General features: G+C 31.9%; 1 protein-coding gene across 1 annotated transcript; it reads right to left on the minus strand.

The window, feature by feature from the left end:
- Nucleotides 1-260: 260 nt before the first annotated feature.
- Nucleotides 261-1,700, minus strand: LOC139875066 (uncharacterized). The gene is made up of 5 exons (XM_071862441.1): nt 1,644-1,700; nt 1,477-1,572; nt 768-1,016; nt 364-606; nt 261-278 (listed from the first exon to the last, which is right to left on the minus strand). Exons 1-5 carry the CDS (start codon nt 1,698-1,700, stop codon nt 261-263), a joined length of 663 nt encoding a protein of 220 aa, XP_071718542.1.
- Between the last annotated feature and the right edge of the window lie 491 nt (nt 1,701-2,191).

Here is a 2,191-nt window from a genome sequence, read left to right on the forward strand (position 1 = left end):
GATCGGATTATTGGATCCATATATACGGGCCTGGATTCAATTTAATTCAAATTTTCGACATCCAATTAATAATTTCTATTAAAAATAATTATAAAATAAAACATAATCATATTATAATAAATTGTACTCATAAATTGAAAAACGCCAAACATTAAAAATTCATAGATAATCCAACATATCAATACTAAAATAACATTCGACAAAGAAAATAAAAACAACAAAAAGTAACGAAGAACGTCTTCGATCAACACGTATCTTTATTAATTCAAGGGTACCGCCTGAAAAAAATTCATATATTTATAAGCATAAAAGTGCATGTTATATAAAAAAATTAATATTATAAAAAATTTATGATAGACATACCGATATGAACGTAGAAGGCCACGCGATAGTTACCCCTGTAGCGTCTTCAACTTTCTTAATCAGATCAAATGGCCTAACCACATCAGCACCTTTTTTAAGGACATGTTGAAGGTGTACCACACACCAATAATCTCCAATCTCTACACCGCCAATTATCTCAGTTGGATTCAAGGTCCTCAACCATCCTCTTCCTACCTTCTCGCTAGGGTTAAGTATATTGTGTAAAAAAACTTCATCTCCAACCTAGAAATAAGTATGCAATAAGCAGTTATGAAAGTTAAAGGTAAATATCAAACACATTAAGGTGTTAAATAGAACATTACCTTAAGAAGTGGAGCTACATTGACTACAGTGAGGCCCTATGGTGTTGTGCTATCTTCCACAACTGAACCATTCTTACTTGCCAACTGTTCTTTCAGATGTACATTTTCTTCAGTAAGTTCTTTGTTCTCTGACTTGAGTCGAATGTTCTCCATACAAACAACATTACGACTTGGTAATTTACCCCAAAGATCAGAAGCTTGAACACCTAATCCATACATATCAGTTGCACCATATTTATTGTTACCCATAACTTTGGAAAAAACATCATCTAGACCAGGCTTATCAGTTGAACCTTCAGGCAGTGTTTTAGCTAGCTCATCCATGTTTGTCTGTATTAATTTAGATAATACAGGAGTTATATACACAAAAAGATCAATCCCTACTAACATGTGTGATCAGTGTGACAATGGCCATGACGTGCTGATTAACTGTAATTTACAGAATAAGATATATCCCTACAAACAAGTCTCATCATGCCCATGACATGATAATTACAGCTGCAATATATATATATATATATATATATATATATATATATATATATATATATATATATATATATATATATATATATATATATCAACTATATTGCAATATGAATTTATATAAATACTTACAATTGCAATTTTAGGTGCATCACTTTTAGTATTGCCTCCTCTGGAAAAACATCTTCGAAACATAGTCATTCAAGTTGGAGATTTTCCCTCTTTAGCCTGTTAGAATATAAAAAAATAAGTACAAACAATTGATATCCGAATACTATAGTAATGATTACCCCCTCAAAATTACCTTTATCACCGCACTTATATGTGCATAACTCTTTTTACCGGTCAGCTGCACCATTTCCTTTTTGGCCCGATTTGCTATATTTTTCGTACTTAGCTCCTGAAATAGTAATTGTAAATATCGTATTTTGTAAGCAAATAATATAATTAGCTTGTGAATTCTTTTCATACCTTAATCCTTTCATTATTCCAATAAGTTACAAGTAGCTTCCAATGATCTCTCTGCATTTCTGGATGCCTTGATTTTACTTGCTTCGTAAATGATTTTTATGAATCCCAGTATTTGTTCTTTAATCTTGCCCTCCAGTATTTCACTTTCTTCCCAGTTGATTTGAACATCCAAGTATTAGCATGTTCGGGAATAACAAACTTTGTCTGGATACAAAACATATCAGTTGATATAATTAAAACAAATTATGTCATTAACATATGAATACGACTTTATATTATTATATACCCTTAAATGTGGAAGCATCTCTTGCTTATTGTCGGCAAAAACTTTAGTCCATGGTAAATAAATTGGACAATGCTTGCAACTCCTTGCAATGGTTCCAAGGGCATGGGTGAGTTTACTAGCATTTTCATTGATAGGTTGACCATGGCTATTAACTTCAATATTAATTCGATAGCCAGGTTTTTGATTCCAAACTTTGGGCATACTTGTAGGTCCCCTCTTTCTTACCACTCGACCTAAAAAAGAGATCATGATTTTTAATATA

This window comes from Rutidosis leptorrhynchoides, chromosome 11 (genome assembly GCF_046630445.1).
Source record: "Rutidosis leptorrhynchoides isolate AG116_Rl617_1_P2 chromosome 11, CSIRO_AGI_Rlap_v1, whole genome shotgun sequence".
Taxonomy (NCBI): Eukaryota; Viridiplantae; Streptophyta; class Magnoliopsida; order Asterales; family Asteraceae; genus Rutidosis; species Rutidosis leptorrhynchoides.